Here is a 17,245-nt window from a genome sequence, read left to right as displayed (position 1 = left end):
ACGACATGGAAAGTCCCAGCAAAGGGTAGCTAGCGGCTCTCTCGGTCGGGGGGGGCGGGGGCAGTAACTCGAGGTTCTGGAACCTGTCCCCAGTCCCCCACATAATGAAGGTCCTGATCTGGGCTGACCTCGATGGGCTGTAGGAGGACATGGGTATTAATGTGATTGGAAAAGTGGGAAAATACTCATCAGATGTGAATGGTATCATCAGAAATGTCACCTTAACAGTAAGTCTTACTAATAATCGTGGTAATCACCGTATCTAATAAATAGTCAGTAATTCTTATTACTACCAGTCATCATGCACTTAGTATATGCAGATCATTTGCTGAGCATTACAGCATGCACTGTTACCACTTATTCCTCATAACAATCTCATCATGAAGGTAGTACGATGTTGGCTTACAGATGGGGAAACTGAGGCGCAGAGAAGATGTGACTATTGCCAACAATCACACAGCTAGAAAGTGGCCAGGACTTGACTCACATGTGTCTGATTCTGAAGTCAGATTTCTGGACCTCGGTGCTATGCTGCTTCCCAACAGCACTAGGGCAGCTGGCTGGCCGGGAAGGACCCCAAGAGATCCAAGTGACCCAGCCCCATATGCAGCAATGGCGAATCAATGGCAACCTTGGGGTCTGAAAGCAGCATGTGACTGATTTCACTCAGTCTGAGCCACCCCCGCCCCCCAGTACAGTTAGAAGCACTGAGGACACAGAGTGGGGAGGAGGTCTGCGGAGCCACGGAGGTAGAGGATTCAGAGGCCAGCACCTTCCCTCCGTACGCTGGCTGGGACATCCCCTGTTTTCCCACCTCCCACTGGCCTTCCATGTTGCCTCAGCAACTCTGTTCCAGGCTCCTCCTCCCGCTGGACAGGTAGGGAGCCTGAGGCCCAGAGAGGCTGAGGTCTAAGGGCAGAGGAGCTCTAACTTGCTGATGGACCCTAGCCTGGGCACCTCCCACACTGATGGTCCCCAGTCACTGTGTCTCTAGGAGCATCTGCTAGACCCTCGTACCTGGGTCCCGTGAACACTGGGGACCCTCGTACCTGGGTCCCGTGAACACTGGGGAGAGAGATGGGACAGCAGCCTTCCGGCTGGGTGGGCTAGGACCCTCAGATTGCAAGTTGGGATCCTCAGCCACCAACCAGCCCCTCCAGCCCCAGGCCAGAAGTGGTTTTGCCTCCTCCCCATCAGGAGCCCAGATAAGATATGCCATCAGGAGCCCAGAGTGCTGGCTCTCATCCCACCTCTGCACTATGAGTTTTCCACCTCACGAAAAGGATTGTAGGGGGCACACAGAGCCACCCGCTGTGTGGCACCTCAGTCTTGGGATTATGGTTACTTGTGTGCCGGCTTCTCGTTCCCGGGGTAGTGCCTCCATGTCCCTCCTCAGCACCCCCCTGACGCCTGGCACACAGTAGGTGCTCAGTAAAGGTCTGTTAATGAGCGGGAGGCTATTTCTACTTGGCACCCCCACTAGACAGGATCTTAGAAGCAGATGTGTTTCATACCAGTCCTGCACCTTCGGGGTTGAGCAAAGGCCCAGCACATAGTAGGTGCACAGAAGAGTCTGGGAACCAAGCTGGCTTTGCCTCCCTAACTGGCACAGAGAACTGGTGTGTGCATGCTTCCCTCGGATTCAGGCCATCAAAGGCTCCCATTTCCTCCCTCATCAGACTCCAGGGAGTCCCTCAGCCTGGCCTTTGGAGGGACCTGGGCAGCCTGAACTCATCGTCCCCTGGCCCTGTCCCAGGATCTTGCCTGCGCTGGTCCCCGTCATCCCCCATACCCTTTCTACCTGCCTGAGCCCGCCCCTCCACCTCCCCAGAGTGGGCTCCCAGCTCTGAGCCCGAGCCTTGGCTGAAGTGAGAGCCCCTCCCAGCCTCCAGCCTCCGTCAGCAGAGACAGAGGGAACAGACACTCTGAGGGCTCGGAATGAGAGCCACCCCTCCCCACCCCCAACATCACCTTCAGGAGAGCAGATGGGGTCCCCTACTCTGACTACCCTGCCTCTCCCACTCCTCCCTGCCTCGGGGTCCTCAGGAATACCCCTGGCCCTCAATCATCACAAGCCCAGGCTCCCCGTGTCCTCACCTCCATGCTCTAACCCTCATCCAATGTGTCCCCAGTATTTCTCATCTTCTCCCCTACTTTCTCCATAGCAGGTGTCCCTTATTTATGGGGTTCTCTCTCTCAAATGCCAGAATATAATCTCCTAATGGGCAGCAGCAGTTTTCTGCCTTGTTCACGGCTGCTGTCCCCCGCTCCTGGAGCGGCTTCAGGCACACGTGACAGGGTATTTCTGGAGTGAATGAACAAAGCGATGATGGCATTAATGACCAAGATACCCCGTGCAAGGAACATCACTACATAATGAACATTAGCTGCCCGGTTTCATTTAACTCATGTGATGACACTATCATGACCACGATTATTTTCTCTGTGTTTCAGATGAGCAAAATTTAGGTTCTGAGAAGTTCAATGATCTTCCCTGGTAATATGGAGCTGGGACTCAAACCCGGGTTTCGTCCAACTCTGGTTTTGTCTGGACTCCTCACCATTACTCGGCAGTGGGTTTGAACTCAGGGAACGTGAGGGCTTTGCTTACCCGGGGTCCGGGCTCTCCAGGGGTCCCAACTGCACCTGGAGTTCCAGGATGACCCTGCCAAGAAAGAGATGGGAGAGAAGGAATCAGCTGAAGCAGGGGGCCCTTCCTCCTTCCGCCCCCGGCAGCCCAGCCCCAGCCCCAGCCCCAGCCCAGGGCCATGAGGGTGGCCTCTTGGAAGGGGAAGGGGTGGGTCTTTCTGAATGCCCAAGGTATGCGGAAGCAGGCAGAGGAGAGCAGAACTGTCACCACGACAGTGATAGGAGAGGGCAAGGCGTGCACACTTGCTCCTTACCATCGATCCCTTGGGGCCAGGTGCGCCTGGGGGTCCCATCATGCCCCGGTCACCCTGTGATGGAGACAGCAATTCAGGGAGGTGATGGCTGTGGGGTGGCTCTCTGGGGAGCAGGTGCAGAGGCCTTCCAGAGGCCAAAAAGGAGGGGGTAGGGACTTGTCTGAAGTCTAGAGTCGCATCACCCAGGGTGGTGACAGGCGAAGGGGCACTGGGATTTCGCTCAGCAGAAGCCAGGAACCCGGCAAGCCCTGGGAGGCCTCGGCATCCACTGTGGCATGCCACACAGAGGGCTTCCCTCGGGCAAGGGTGATCCTGAGCAAGGATGAGCTAATGACACTGTCCCCTGTGATGCTGGCCCATGTCATGTGGTCCTCGTTGGGCACGGCGTCCCCTGGGCTGGGCCTGCTGAGGTGGAAATGGTAAGGGAAGGCGCTCTCAGTCTCCCCATTCCCTCGCCCGGACAGAGATGAGATGCTGGGGCATCTGAGATGCAACTCTCTTCTTCCTGATCCATCCAGACAGACTGGGCAGAGATGGTGGGTGGAGGAGACAGAGGCTGCTGGTGAAAGGGGCTCTGGCTTTGCATCCTGGCTGTTTTTGTGAGGCCCTGTGTTTTGTATCTACTCAGACGGCAAACATTTACTGAAAGTCTTCTACGGGCCTGGCGTGACACTCCAGCCCCAGAAGATGCAATGGTGAGGAGCACAGACAGACCTTGCTCATGGGCCGTGAGACCCTGAGTGTCGTGGGGAGACGGACACAAATCACCAGCTCAGATGCAAACCAGAGGCAGTGCAGTGGGGGCGTAGGTCTTGGTGCTAAGGCCTTTCAGCAGGGGATCTGAGGCACCTGGGCTCGGGGGTGCCCCCTGAAGCTCCCCTCGGGAAGACCTGCTTGACCCGAGGGAGCTGAAGGAGAACAGACCATGATCTAGGCAGAGAGGGTGGAGGGGTGGGAGTAGGAGGGGTGTACCTGGCCGGGGGAGGGGCACGGGCAACGGTTTGTAGGTGAGGAGGGACATGGAACATTTGAGCAACAGGGGAAGGCCAGAGTTGGTTTGATATCGCACTATGGTCGTGCAAGATGTGACCATGGGAGGGCACAGGGTGCCTTCTGTACTGCTTTTTGCAACATCTTGTGACTCTATAATTACTTCAAAATAAAAAGATCAATTAAGAAGAGAAGAGGAAGAAGAGAAAACAGAGGAGGAGGAGAAGGTGGTTGTGGTAGGGCAGAGGCTTCCTCTCTCTGGACCTCAGTTTCTCTATCCAATCAGTGGGAATAATACGGGCACCCCGCAAGGCCAGCTTGGGGATCAGACAAACCCATAAAAGGAAAGCAGGTACCCTCTAGGGCCCATGGTGGGAAACTGGAAACCACAGGGTGCTTGTGAGCTGGGAGCTAACGTGAGGCCCCGGGCACTGAACCTGGTTCACATCCCAGCTTTGTCACTTCCTACCTGGGCGACCTTGATTAAGTCAGCCTCCCCCCAAACCCCCCTCCCCCGTCTGAGCCTCGGTTGTCTGGTCTGTAAAACAGAGCTGCCGGGGGACTAACAAGGCAGCATAAGGAACTGTGCCCTTTTTAAAAAAGATGGCTCTTTACCTCCCTTCTGTCGCCCGCCCCTATGCTGTGCCAGTGAGCAGGCGGGCAGGCCCACAGCAAGTGCATTAGCTGCTCCTGCGGGAGGGCAGGGCAGAGCCCCCAGGGGGTGCTGGGAAAGGGGACAATGGCTCTTTGAGGGTGTGGAACGCTAGGGAAGCAAGGAGAAGCCACAGGGGAAACAAGTCTGAAATCCTCAGGGCAACTGGCCCCTTCATCATTTTTAAGATTTCAACCACAAGTTCTATTTGTTTCTATATTCTACCCCGCTGCCCCCACCAACACAACTCACCTTTTCTCCCATGATCCCCGGCTCCCCGACCAGACCAATGAATCCCAGCAGTCCCTAGAAGAAACATTCACGAAAGCAAGAGAAAAGAGGCAGCAACGTGAATGCAAGGATGTGTTGAGTTTCAGAGGCAGCTGGCCCACATCTCCCCGTCTCTTCGGAGCTCCTCCCCGGTGCCTGGTAATGCGGCAGGCAGGCGTGGGGCTGGCACCGAGGAGAGCTGCCTCTCTCCAGGCACTGTCCTGACTTCCCTCACTCCACCAGATGGTTCTGATTCGGGAGCCAAGCAGTGGGGCCGCTGCCAGCATCCCTGGGAGCGCCACACATTCTTCCTGTGCCAGAAGCAGGCTGGGAGGCGGTCACGTTTGGCGGGGGGGGGGGGGGCGGGCAGGGATGGCCCTTAAGCGGTGCTGGGAAATCTGTCCCCATCTTTCCGGGCTCTGGGGCTGTTTCAAAGAGAGAAACAAACCCGCTAGCCAGGATGGAAACAGTGTCACAGCCTCCGCCAAAAGTCTTGATTGAAACGTAGGAAGTAGAGGCCTTTATACTGTCTTCTGAAAGGCTTCCTCTCCTTTCTGAAGGGCACACACACACTCACGCTGCGGTTCCTTTTGCTTTTTTTAACTCCACTGGGTGATAACTTGCCTCTGTGTTCCAGAGGCTCTTCTAGGTGGCTGCCGGCCTCGCTGGCCCTGAGTAGACACACAAGCACCGCTCAGCGAAGCTGGACAGCCTGGAGAAGCCACCCAGGAAAGCAGACACTTCCTTGTCCAGACCCCCTACTCTTCCCTGCTAAGGAAGATTTGAGCGGAGTTGGGGAGGGGGGAGGGGGTCTTGTGCAGTTCAGAGGTAGGACAATGGCTTGGGAAGAACTCCGGTTTGCAGCCAAGAGTTTCTGGGAGAATCAGCTGGCCAACCTGTCAATCAACTAGAGTGAAAACATGGTGCCCAGTTCCAAAGGGTGAGCTGTGTCTCAGAGACCGTTTTCAGGTCTGGCCACGCACCATGTACGTTTTGCGGCTGCAGCCTGGGACTCAGCTCTGGTCCGTGTGGCTCCAAGGCCCTTGTACCTGTGCCTCCACCCCAGGGCCTCCAAAGCGTGTGGCCATGAGCAAGGCACAGCGCCCCCACCCCCCACCCCGTACCCCAGCACCATTGCTGCACAACGGAGGTCCTGGTCCTCCGGGCTCAGAGACCCTTCTGGGCTGAGGTATGAGGTCATGGCTAATAAGTCACAGACAGTAACCAAGTATTTGACTTTTGCAACGACTTAACTTTAAAAAAAAAAATCAGACTATTTTCAAGGTGACGGCAATATTACTAACAACAGGCGGCACTTACAGAGTGCCAGGCCCTACACCTGACACTTCTCCTGTCATTGTCACCCAGTCTTTAGGTCCGTGGACCCTGGGTAAGTCACAGAGCCTCTCAGAGCCTCATCACCTGCAGAGGGGGGCGCTTTAGGAAAAGGTCTTTCCCGGTCTCCCCGGGGTTGTTCTGAGTATTGGAGATAATGCACGGCACATGTAGGCACTCCATAAACCTTAGTTCCCTCCCGTCCTGTTCTAATTTATTTTAAAAGGGCACAGGGTTAAGACGGAGGCCCGCGTGCCCCACAAGGGAGCACTCAGACATTTAGAGGATGCCGAGAGAAGGGAATAAAAACGGCTCTGTTAAGAGGCCCCTGCCCGACTGGCCCAGAGAAACAGAAATTTCATAGCTACTTTAAATTTATGAGTTGTTGGGTCCTGGAAGGCACGCGGGTCATAAACCTCAAACAAGAAGCCAAACAGGATCCTAATGAATAAGGGCCATACAGCAAGTGCCCCACTTCCCCATTCCGGCCCCCAGGACACCCATGGGGCAGTGTCCCAGAAGATCCTGGCAGGCCCAGTCTGTGGGTTGAGATGAAGCTGGCCAGGAAACCAGCCCTAGGGGCCCAGGGCTTCCACCTGGTGGAGGAGGGCAGGGTGGAGAAGCAGCTTTGACCGCTGTGGGCACCGCGGGCTCCTCTCCAGCTGGCGTGAGGACATAGGGGTGGACGGTCACCCACAGTGGGCACTGCACGGGCAGGATCTGAGTCCCCGATTTGGGGAAGGAGCCTGCCCTGGTCCTCATACTGTCTACAGATAAAAGGGCTGTTGTCTGCTTATGGGAGTTTTTCTCCCTCCCTCCTTCCTTTCCCTCGCTAGGCACTGGGACGTGCAACCGGGAACAGGACAGCTGTGGGTTCTCTACTGGAACAGACATCTCAGGGAGGGAGTGTTTACATGCCTGGCTTCTCCCCCGACAGAGAGAGCTTCTTAAAGGGAAGGCCCATCCATGCCTGTGATCATCTTTGTGTCCCCAGCACCTAGGACAGGGCTTGCTGGCGAGCCATCTACACTCTTAGTAGCTGTTACAGAACAGCAAGGGGTCAGGAGGTCTAAAGTTTTTCCAGTCCCTCCAAGGCGGATCTTGGGAACCCAGCGGCCCCGAGTGTCAACCTTGGCTCTGACACTTGTGCTACTGCCCGGGGGAGATCTTGTCAGGCTGCCTCGCTTCTCAGAGCCTTAGTTTCCTCATCCGTGAAATGGGGAGACTAACATCTACCGCCCTCGGGTTGGGGAGGGAATCGCAGGCAGTGGGGGCGACGGTGTTTGGTACGGAGCCTGGTGCAGGAGCCCAATCAGTGTGGCCGATACTGTGATCCTAAGGAGGACCTTATAACCCTTCACGGGGACCCTCTGCTTCTGCCATGAACAGGAGATACCTGCCCCTTTCCACAAGGGGGAGGGGCCAAGGGCACAGCTGGCGTGGCACCCCCACCACAGGGCTCCAGCTCTGTCTCACAATTCAGACAGGCCCCTCTCTCTTGCTCTGGTCCCAGAGAGCCAGGCGGCTAGCGAGAGACTGCGCCATCCACGGGGACCTTCGTGCCGCTGCCCCAGGCCAGACGCCCTCTCCGCCTGGCCCCAGCTTTCACTACTTATTTGCTTAGTCATCTTTGTTAATCAGATGGCCAACGTGGGCTAAACCGGGGTTCCTGGAAGGCTCTGTGGATGGAATTCAGGGCGTCCCTGAGCTTGACTAGGAAAAAAAATTGCAACTTTTATTTTCACCAATCTCTAGCTGAAATTGAGCATCTCCCTCAAATCTGAGTATAGCCAACAAACCCACGATACCTGTAACTGTCACAGATATTTACATGTCACAGTGCAGTCACCGTCGCAGAGATTTCAAAATGTGTCACTAAGACTTGTCACTGTTCAAAATTGAGGTTTTGCTGTTAGACATGCTGCTGGATCTCATTATTCAACGCGTTCATAAAGAAGGATGGCTGTGAGTAGATGGCACTTAACTTACCTTCATAAATCACATTTCAATATAATCGATTGCCTTTGCAATCCTCCATTTTGCATTTTTGTGCATTTAAAAACTCTAATTCTTGACAAGGGGTCCATGGGCCTCACCAGCCTGCCAAAGGGCCCAAGGCACAAAAAAGGTTAGGACCCCAGGACAGAGTGCTGTGCAAGGACCCTCCGTGTTCCAACATCCTAGGATTCTGAGTATCTATTTCCCGAGGGCCCTTACCATCAGCATAACTATGAAATTAAATTTGCTGATCGCATTGCCTTTTTTTTCCAATCAGGAAATATATCCAGGCCGTGACAGCCCTTCCAAACTCCCGGGCTTCCCACAGAATGCGCTCGAATGACACTGGAAAGGTTTCAAAAATCCAGTCCACCCCCTGCTTTAATTCCTTTCTTCCCCCCAACAGATGTTGCAGGCCTGGTGAGGAAACCCGTCGTGCACGACTCTCACGCCATTGATGGCGTTTCTCAGCAGAGAGATTCTTCAGGGTCTCCAACGCCATTCTTTCTTCTGGCCTGAACCAGTGCCTTGCAGAGTTGAGGGGGTGAGGTGCTTCTTTAAGGCAGTGGAGGAGATCGCTACCTTTCAACCTGCCGTCCAAGCCCAGAGGTTAGGCTTTCAGGCTGTGTCGGGCTACAGAGGAGGGGTTCTGTGGTCTCTTCTCCCAGAACTCACAGCTGCTTCTCTGTAGCACCGAGGACCCTGGGCCTCAATAATGAAGGTCGTGATTCTCAAACCTCCTTTTTAACGACGACTCGCGGCCCCCTCTCCTCTTCAGAACTTCGCCTGACTTCCCCGCCTCCCAGAGCCCCTGGCTTGAATTTCACTTTCCTTCTAAGTGAGGGTTGCCTGGGCCAAGAGCCCCTGGCAGGTGGTTCTGGTTCTGGTTGTCAGCTTCCCCATCTGTAAATGGGGCACGGCGGGCGATTAGTGGAGGCTCTTCCAGTTTTAACGTTCTGGGAGCAAACTCATGTAACCCCTTTGGGGCCAACGCTCCAAAAACATCCACAGAGCTAGGCCATGGGACTGTGATTCACGGCTTTCTTTCTTGTTTGGTGACTTCACCCCCATGGAAAGTCAGTGGCCATATCAGTGGAAAGGGGAGACTAGCTAACTGACCCCAGGAGCTAGGCAGGGGGACGAAAGGCAGGTGCATGTGGAGCATTCACCAAAGGGCTTGGCACTGAGTGAGTTTTCGATAAAGAGAGTCATTGTGTTCAGAGACCAGTATTGACTTACCTGCTCACCCACTGGCCCTGGCCGTCCAGGGTCACCCGGCTCTCCCTGCAAGGAAGCAAAGAGAAAGATGGCTTGGGATGGGTGATGGGAGGTCCAGGTCCCCCTTGGGGAACACCCCAGCTGACTGGCCCTAGCCCCCACCAGTAGGGAAGGGTAGGAACCTCAACTCCAGCTTCTGGCCTTACAGATCTCAAATGGCGGGGACATGGGACACTTGGACAGAACCTCTGGCCCCAGACATGGCCCTAGCCACCCATTACTTGCACCCTGATGTCTGAATCTAATTTGGGCCCTTCATCAACCTGCCGCATGTTGTGGAGGTGGCAAATGAAGCTCAGAGAGGTGAAGCGATCTGCTCAATGCCACACAGCAAGCTAGATGTAGGGCTAGAATTGGAAACTTTGGCCTGACGGATTGAAATCCCCATTCCTACTGTATCAAGCTGCCCACCACAGGGCGAGCAGGGAATTAGGGAGTCGGGGCACCTGAATCCTAGACGCTAACCCACCAGAGCTCTGCTCCTGGCTCACAAAATGACTGGTGAGTTTTGTCCCTGCCCTGGGCTCAGCATCCCTAACTATAAATAAGGGAAATCAGACTCATTTGTCTTGTAGGCTATTTCCAGCTCTCACGCTTGGTGGCCTCTTGGAGCTTTGTCTGCTAGCTTTATCCCATGCTGGGGTGGCTCCCGCTTCTGCGGCAGCCACGGATGCCCTGGTCTCCCCATGGCGCGAGCTGCAGAGAGGCGAGCAGACCCGTGGGATAAATCCAGCCAGACTGTGTCACTGCTCCCACCACAGAAACCCAGCTGGTATCTGAGGGAGACAGACCCAGACCTCAGAGGGCAGGACGAGGGCTCAGACTAGCCAGGAGTTTGGCTCACAAATGAACGTGGCTCACCGCCATCGGGTTTGTGCCTCGTCCTCCCCTCCAGCTCCTTCCCCAGGCCTCACGCCCACGAGGACCAGAGGGGCCAGACACATGGGCCATGTTCCCCGAGTGGAGGGGGACACAGATGACCTGAGCTACCCTGGCTCTGCCCTAACCCTGGTGAGTCGGCCCAGCTGCAAACGTGGCCCAACATGGCCCCCAAGGGGAGTCCTGGGAAAGCCCATGAGCGAGGCTGCCCATGTGCCCGTGTGCCGGGGTCATCACCCTCCTACACAGGCCAGTTCTTTTATGACAATTAAAAAAAAACCCAAAAACCTGTTAACGAATATAATACATATTTACTGCACAGGATGGGGAAAACCTAGAGGCCCACAGAAGGAGACGGAAACGTCCTATACTCTCACCACCCAGAGAGAGCCCCCGTCCATACTGCAGCCTCTGCTCCAGGCCCCCGGGAACACGGTACAATCAGCCCCCACCACAGGCCGGGGCCTAACCTTCCATCCGTAACCTGCTTCCTGCCTCCACCACGTCCACGCGCACGGGCATTTCCCATCCGGTGAACTTTTCCACTACACCACCTTTCGTGGCTGCATCGTATCCCGGTACTTGAACACTACTCTGCTGTTGGACATTCAGGTTGTGGTCATTTTTTCCCCTCTGGTACCAATATGTTGTGATAATGGGGACCATCTCCCTCCTTTCCACAACTGCCCGTGGGATTTGGGGTCCTTCCTGGGGCCCTCATTGACTGGCTCCCCTTTTCTTCTGTTCCCCCGGTGTCCCCCTCAACCCACCACGCCCAGTCACCTCCAGGACTCCTCACCTTCATGCCATCCGGGCCGGGCCTACCAGGAAACCCCTTCCTGCCAGGCTGGCCCTGCAACAGAGAGAGGTGAGTGAGTTGGGGGCAGAGGCAGCCTTGCTGGGGTCCCAGCCCTGGTGCAGGGGAGGGTCACAATGCGGGGGGGGGGGGAGGGAATTGGAGCCCCGGGGGCACCAGGCTATACTGGAGATGCAGAGAGGGGTCTGCACCTGTGTGACCTCAAGGAAGTCTCCCCTCCCAGGCCTGTCCTGTTTGTAAATGGGGATGTTGAAACCCGCTTTCAGGGAATGAGGAAAAGGGAGGAGGCACAGAAGATAAAAGGCCCAGAGGAATGGGGAGTTTATACCAGTGGTTTTCAAAATGTGGTCTGGGGATCCCTGTGGTCCCTGGGGCCCTTTCAAGGGACTGATGACCTCAGAAGTATGGTTCGTAATAATGCTAAGACACTGTTTACTGTGTCTCTCTCCTCCTGAGTGTGAGCGGACTTTTCCAGAGGCGACATGACATGTGGTAGCATGAACAGATTGAATGCAGAAGCAGATGGGAGAACCCAGCCGACTTCTATTAAACCCGACATTAAAGAGATTTGCAAAAATGGTAAAACAATGCCACTCTTTTCATTAGAGCATTTTCCTCTGGAAAATATAGCTGGTTGGGTTGTTTTGTTTTGTTTTGTCTTGTTTGTAGAACTATTATTTTTGTTAACATGAAATGGGTTTATTATTCCATCAAATGAATTAATAAATACATTTAAAAGTTTTCAGTTTTAATTACTAACATCAATAGGTGGAACCCACACAAAGAAAAGCATTTGGGGTCCCTGATTGTTTTTTTGAGAGTGTAATCAGGCCCCAGGACCAAAGTACGCACACACTGCTGATTTACACAGTCAGCTGGGGTGGACCCTGTGAGAGGCCGCCTGGAGCTGAGCAGTCGGGAGGGATGCTTGCAAGGTTAGGTTCTAGACTGAGACACGGGGCCAACCCTTCACTCTGAGCCCGATGGCCTCGGATGACACCCAGACCAGCAATGCCACTCTCATGGAGAATCAAATGTAGGAGAGTAGAGACAAAGCCCAGCACATGGCAGCCGGGCCACCACGGCTGGCCAGCTTCCTGTCTCTTGTCTCTCTCCTTTGGTGTCTGTTCTAGTCCCCTCTCTGGCTGGCCCAAAGCTCCCTCTGATGACCTCTCTGCACAGCACGACCCAGATGTCATCTGTCTGCACACAGCTCGCTCAGCGCTGACAAATCCCACCTCCCCTGGGGGCCAGCAACACTCACCTCTAAGCCAGGGGCCCCGGGTGGCCCCATAGGTCCCTCATCTCCCTAGAGTTGGGAGACACAAGAGAGGAAAAAAAGAGAAATTAATCCAATGAGACTCTCAGAGAACTTGACCTGTAAGGAGGGAAAGGGATGGACAGAGGAGAGCCTTCCTGGACCAAGAGAAAGGGTACCTCTGGTCCCCCTGCTGGGCCCCCTCTCAGGCCACACAAGGACATCTGCATGAATGGGACCCCCCATGTCATCTGAATGTGACAGGCCCAGGTTCATGACAGTGCTGGGCCGAAAGTCAAACCCTTTCATATGCTGTGGATACAGAGCCCCAGGCTGCAGCTCAAAGATATGAGCCCTATCCTGAGCTCTGCCATTGATTCTGCTAAGGCAAACCTTAGCCTCACCGTGCCTCAGTTTCCCCTGTAGAATGGTGCAGAATGGAGAGGATCATCCTAAAGTATGATGATTAGCCTAAGTTGAGTTGCTGGAGGACAGTGATGATCTCTTATTCCTTCCTGAGGCCCCATCCCCTACACCGTCACAAACACCACTCAAGATAGGTGTGCAGGGTCTCATGGACATGTGGTGAGTGAAGGTGGGGACAGGGGCACGAGAGAGGGAGGAGATGAAGAAGTGAATGAATGCGGGAGTGGATGAATGAATCCATGAAATTGTGAGCAGGTGGCAGTCTCTTTAGTGGTCACGTGGGTGTAGACAGAGGCACGTTGCTGGCGCCCCTCCCCTCCCCTCCCTTTCCACTCCTGGCCCTCCCGCAGGCTAGGGGAAGCCTCCAAGCTGGTCTCTCTGGCATGGCAGGCCTGACCAAGAGGCCCCCTCCGGAACTTCCCCCCTACACCCGGTTTCCAGGAAAACAGCCCCACGTGGCAGCTCCCGGAGCCAGCGCTGGGACCCCGCCAGACCCAGAACCAGCCTGTGAAGGGATCCATGTCAGCTGGATGCCTGCCTGTGGTTGTGGCAAGTCGGGGCCTCCTGTACCCTCACCCAGGGCTGTGTGTCATGGGAGCCTTGGGGTCTGAGCCCAGGTGGGTGGTGGGGGGCCTCGTGTGCAGAGAAAACCTGGGGCCAGCCCATGGGGTGTCCAACAGGCCCACCCACAGAGAACGTCTCACTCCCTTCAGCATGAATGAGGAAATGAGCAAATCTCCTCTCTGTCCTTCACTAGCGCTGCAAGTCATAGAATTCTCTGGGGATGCCCCCCAGGCAGCTCCCAGGAACACGGAGTTAATAGCACAGGGTCTCTGTCATGGGTTTTGGGCTCAAGCAGACGTGGCTTTGAATCCTGACCCTGCCTACCATTGACCATGGGACCCAACACAGTGCCTCCACCCCGAGTGTCAGGCAGGGTCTCACCTGTAAAATGGAGCTGATAATTTCTACTCTCCCACCCCGACACCCCAGTAAGCTGTGCTGCAGGTGGGAGCAGAGGCGGTGGCCTCTAGAGAGAAAACCCCGGGGCAGTGGGGATGCCGTGGAGCGAGAGAGTGACCTGCCAGCCAGGCCAGGTCAGAGAATGACCTTGGCAGGGTCACGGGGCAGGACTGGAAAGGATGAGCTGGAGGGCAAGTCTGGGGCAGCCCAGGGTTTTGCCCTGGTTGAGGGACCCTGGTCCCCAGTTGAGGCCTCCAGGACCCAGGATGGAGCAGGCAGGGCTGCAGGGGACGGGCAGGGGGCAGGGGGCAGACAGTCTCACCTCGGGCCCCAGCTGCCCACGGGGTCCCGGCAGGCCTCGAGCTCCAGGCTTACCCTGGTGAGAAGGGAACAAAAAGCTGTCTCAGAGGCGACACCCCCACATCCAGCAGAGGCTGGCGAGACCCCCAACGATTCCAAGCCAGGGAGCCAGCCCTGGAGGCCTGGGGTTTCCGCAGAGACTGGGGCTGCCCTAGGCAGGGACTCACCTTCATGCCTTCTGGGCCGTTGTCCCCAGGGGGGCCGATGTCTCCGGGGAACCCCTGAGGGCAAACAGAGAGCAGGGGTCACCCATAGGTGAAGGGAAGTGCTAAGAGTATAGGTCTTGGAGGGAGACTGACCCGGGTCTCCATCCCTTCCTGCGTGGGATGTGACCCTGGGCAGCTCAGTTAACCACCTTGACCCTGCAGTCCTCTATTCTCAAACAGGGATCTCGGGAACAGCCCATACATCTCAGATAGTTGCTGAGAAAATTAAATAAGACAATGCAAGAGAATACTTAGCACTGGAAGAATCTCCCAGAACCCACAAGGTTGTCTGAGCCAGAATTTCCCAAGTCCTGGGCCCACGGCAGCCAGAGTGCCTTAGCTAGCCACCCTCAGCTCTGACAAACGTCATCCTTCGCGGTGATCCTGCAGACACAATTATGTTCTGGGTTTGCGGTTGACTTTGAAGGGACTGGGAAATGCTGATCTAAATAAGCTCATCTCCTCCTATCCAAAGCTGAAATCCCCCTCCGTCCTGGCCAGCTGTGTTGGGCTCTGCTCCCTGTCACCAATGAGGGCTCACTGCTCCCAGACCAAGCCGGTTCCCAATGAATGGATCACCGTGCAATGGAGGCTTCTTCCTGATATGGAGCAGAACCCCCTCCTTTTCCCCTTGACAACGTCATACTGCCCCTTAGGACCCCACAAAGCACAAGGGAGCTCTTCTCCCCACAGTGGTCTTTGCACACTTCAGAGACCAGTTATTCCCTCCCCACAGGCCTACCCTTTGCTACTCCCTCGACGGTTTCTAGTCAGGGGCCCTGGGCCCCTCAGTCTTGCCACCTCCAAGTGGTCAGTTTCCATTGTTGGCAATCACTAGGATGCCGATGCTTCTCTGGGTATGAATAGACCAGCAGAGGCCAGCATGGGAAATCCCCTTCCTTGTTTTCAGTGTAATACCTCTGCTAATTCATCCTAGCACCGCATTCACTTTTAGGGCAGCCCCAACTACCCCCTAAGTTTCCTGACAACTAGAAACCAAAAGCTTCTTGTATAAATCCCTGGGATCAAAATGCCTCCTCCCATGTTGTCTTCATAAGTGTTTTTTTTTTCTTCTTCTTCTCTGACCTTTTGGTCACAGGAAGTCAAAGCACCACATCTTTTTCTTTAAACTGAGAGCCTCGGGGCGCCTGGGTGGCTCAGTCGGTTGGGTGTCCAACTTCAGCTCAGGTCATGATCTCACGGTTCGTGAGTTCGAGCCCCGTGTCGGGCTCTGTGCTCACAGCTCAGAGCCTGGAGCCTGCTTCAGATTCTGCGTCTCCCTCTCTCTCTCTGACCCTCCCCCGTTCATGCTCTGTCCCCCGCTGTCTCAAAAGTAAATAATCGTTAAAAAAAAAAATAAAATAAAATAATAAACTGAGAGCCTCAAAGACTTGTTTTGCCACCGACTAACTGTGTGATCCCGGGCCGGTTCCTGAGCATCTCTGGGCCTTGGCTTGCTCATCTGTAAAGCGGTGACTACATCACCTTACAGGGCCATTCTGAGGCTTGAAGTGGATAGCACAAAGCACTTACTTCAGTGCCTGGCCACCCACTAAGCACTCAATAAAAATCCGTATCTAAAAGGATTTGGGGTCCCGTGTCCTGCCTGGAGTGGGCTTATCTCTAGGGAGAACCTGGATGTCAGGATGCTGATCAAATTCTGGCACTCACACAGATCAGACACACTGATGAATGAACAAGCGAATTCAGTGAGGGCTGCAGAGTCAAAGGGCACCGCCCCCCCTCCTGCCCATGGTCTCAGAAGGAGCAGAGACCCAGGAAGGCGCTGACACGCTCATCAGCTTCTGTCTCCAGCTGTGCAGAGCCATCTTCTGGACACCGAGTTAGCCAATCCAAACAGGACCCAAAGATGGGAGAGGCGGACCCCGGATCTGTCCGGGGACCCAGGAGAGAACCAAAGCAGACCTTATTGGCTACAAGTAGCAGTGACCCTGAGGAAGTCACTCCACTACCCAGTGACTCAGTTTCCTTATCTGGGACATGGTGGCAGTAATACCTCCTTCACATGGTTGTGGTGGCAATTCAGCGTGCTCTTATCCCAAAGACACTACGCAGCCTGCTGGCATGAGGAGGTGCCCAAAGAACATGAGGCGACATGCGCCCCACCCCCAGCGGCCAGCCTGCTGGCAAAGCCAGACCGCTAGCACAGTCTTCTTCCTCAGTGGCCAGGGGAAGGAATCGAGGCCACGGAGGACAGGCCAACTCCATTCGTCTAGAGCTGGGACTGTGTCACAGCCAAAGTCAACACAGTGGGAAGTCAGAACTTTCAGGAAACCATCGCTCATCTATCTGGGCGATACCAGGAGTGATCTTTGGAAGGGTCTGGGGAGCTCGGCAGACAGAGAGTTTTGCCTCTGAGATCTTGTGAACGAGCAAGGTCGGAGGCCAGGGAGTGTGTGTGTGTGTGTGTGTGTGTGTGTGTGTGTATACATGGGGAGGAGGCTGGCTGGGGTTGCCCCCTAGACTCCCTGGAGGACCTGGGTGCTGAGGACCCCGGACAGACAGCAGCCCTGGCACAGAGCACCCCGTTCTCCAGAGATGGTCCCAGTCGGAGGGGCCAGTGGAAAAGCTCAGCCATTATATGCCTCAGCCTGTCATACGTGACATGTGGGTGCTAGCTGATAGACGGTTAGTGGACTGGTATGGATTTTCACATGTGCCAGAACCTCTCGGGGCTCTACCTACCTAAGGCAAGTTATATTAATTGCTAGATGATCCTTCATGATTTCTCATTCTCCACTCAAACCCCAGAATTTTATCACTGTTTCTTGCTCCCCATTCCTGGAAGTGCTGAGCCTTGAACCTTTTCCAGGGGGAGTGTGGGTGGTTGGAAGGGTTCCAGGGCTCAGGCTCGAGAATGCAGGAGCTCCTGTTAAGGGTGCAGGACCG

General features: G+C 55.1%; 1 protein-coding gene across 1 annotated transcript in view; it reads right to left on the bottom strand.

Moving 5' to 3' along the window:
- The window catches only part of COL27A1 (collagen type XXVII alpha 1 chain), a 137,555-nt gene that overhangs the window by 47,249 nt on the left and 73,061 nt on the right, over nucleotides 1-17,245 (bottom strand). Inside the window, 8 exon segments of the mRNA XM_049637373.1 lie at nucleotides 2,612-2,665; nucleotides 2,904-2,957; nucleotides 4,798-4,851; nucleotides 9,388-9,432; nucleotides 11,105-11,158; nucleotides 12,387-12,431; nucleotides 14,092-14,145; nucleotides 14,297-14,350. Coding sequence (XP_049493330.1) covers nucleotides 2,612-2,665; nucleotides 2,904-2,957; nucleotides 4,798-4,851; nucleotides 9,388-9,432; nucleotides 11,105-11,158; nucleotides 12,387-12,431; nucleotides 14,092-14,145; nucleotides 14,297-14,350 — 414 coding nt within the window.

This window comes from Panthera uncia, chromosome D4 (genome assembly GCF_023721935.1).
Source record: "Panthera uncia isolate 11264 chromosome D4, Puncia_PCG_1.0, whole genome shotgun sequence".
In the NCBI taxonomy this organism is placed as follows: domain Eukaryota; kingdom Metazoa; phylum Chordata; class Mammalia; order Carnivora; family Felidae; genus Panthera; species Panthera uncia.
This window is presented reverse-complemented; position numbering and strand designations above follow the sequence as displayed.